Below are 949 nucleotides of genomic sequence, written 5' to 3'. Positions count from 1 at the left end.
TACAACAGAGAATTGGGAGCTGAATTTCAGCCCATGTTCCATTCAAAAAGTTGGAGCCCTGGTCTGGAGCTGTGTCCCTTTTTCTAATTCATACCTATGAGAGTTGGAGTTCCCCTGGTGAACCGTCTTCCCCTTCCTCTACCTGGAAAACTACTCACATTTTATTCCCAGTTTTAACATGACCTCCTCTAGGAAGCCTGCCTGGACTCCTCCGGATGGAATCAGTTGCACCATGTCCCATGCTTCTATAACTTTTTTTGCATCCCTTTGACATAGCCGCAGCTCACCATTGACTGCAATGGTCTGTTCCTTTCTGTCCCCTGCTGGATTGTGGGTCCCAGGTGGTCTCTAACGCTGTTGAATCAACAAATGACTCAGCCAGGAATCAGGGCAAGGAGTGGTTTATTTCACAGCTGAGTGAAGGATGAGGCCCACAGCCTTGGTAGCAGCAGTAGCAGCTCCTCCCCGCCCAGTCCTCTCTTCTTGGTATGGTAGCCAAAGGCCAGGTCAGGAGCCAGGGAAACAGCCAGGGCACAGCCCTCCCGCCACAGGAGCTGGGTGGCCACAGAGCAGCAGCGGGCAGCAGTAGCAGCAGCAGGTTGGGGTGGAGGAGGGGGAGTGTTAGTTTGGCTGGCTGACTCCCATGCCCCCATGGATAGTGTTTGGTGAGGGTTGGGGGACCTGGACTGCTAGGTGGAGGGACATCTGGAGTGGCTCAGTCAGCTGTGAAGATGCGGCTGGAAATGTCATCCAGGAGCCAGTCGATGCCTGGCAGCAGGTTCTCCCCGGTGACGGCGCTGCAGCCCTGGATGCACCAGTGGTGGCTGCGGATGGAGTCCAGCTCCAGGGCCTGGAAGAACAAAGGTGCTGATGGTGGTGGCCAGTGACTGCAGACCCTGCCTGCCCTCAGCCCCTTCCCTCCCCAGCCCAGAGGAGCTCCATGTCTCCC

At 56.3% G+C, this 949-nt stretch overlaps 1 protein-coding gene across 2 annotated transcripts in view; it reads right to left on the bottom strand.

Moving 5' to 3' along the window:
- Positions 1-385: 385 nt before the first annotated feature.
- The window catches only part of ARL2 (ADP-ribosylation factor-like 2), a 17,586-nt gene continuing 17,022 nt past the window's right edge, over positions 386-949 (bottom strand). Inside the window, exon 5 of one of the 2 annotated variants that reach the window (XM_011993529.1) lies at positions 386-850. In XM_011993529.1, coding sequence (XP_011848919.1) covers positions 716-850 — 135 coding nt within the window. In that variant the 3' untranslated portion in view covers positions 386-715. Of the gene's footprint in view, positions 855-949 lie in introns of both variants that reach the window. The other variant, XM_011993530.1, reaches the window with a different exon arrangement.

This window comes from Mandrillus leucophaeus, unplaced genomic scaffold (genome assembly GCF_000951045.1).
Source record: "Mandrillus leucophaeus isolate KB7577 unplaced genomic scaffold, Mleu.le_1.0 Scaffold43, whole genome shotgun sequence".
Taxonomy (NCBI): domain Eukaryota; kingdom Metazoa; phylum Chordata; class Mammalia; order Primates; family Cercopithecidae; genus Mandrillus; species Mandrillus leucophaeus.
The sequence above is the reverse complement of the archived record's forward strand: the minus strand, read 5'-3'. Positions and strand labels throughout refer to the sequence as shown.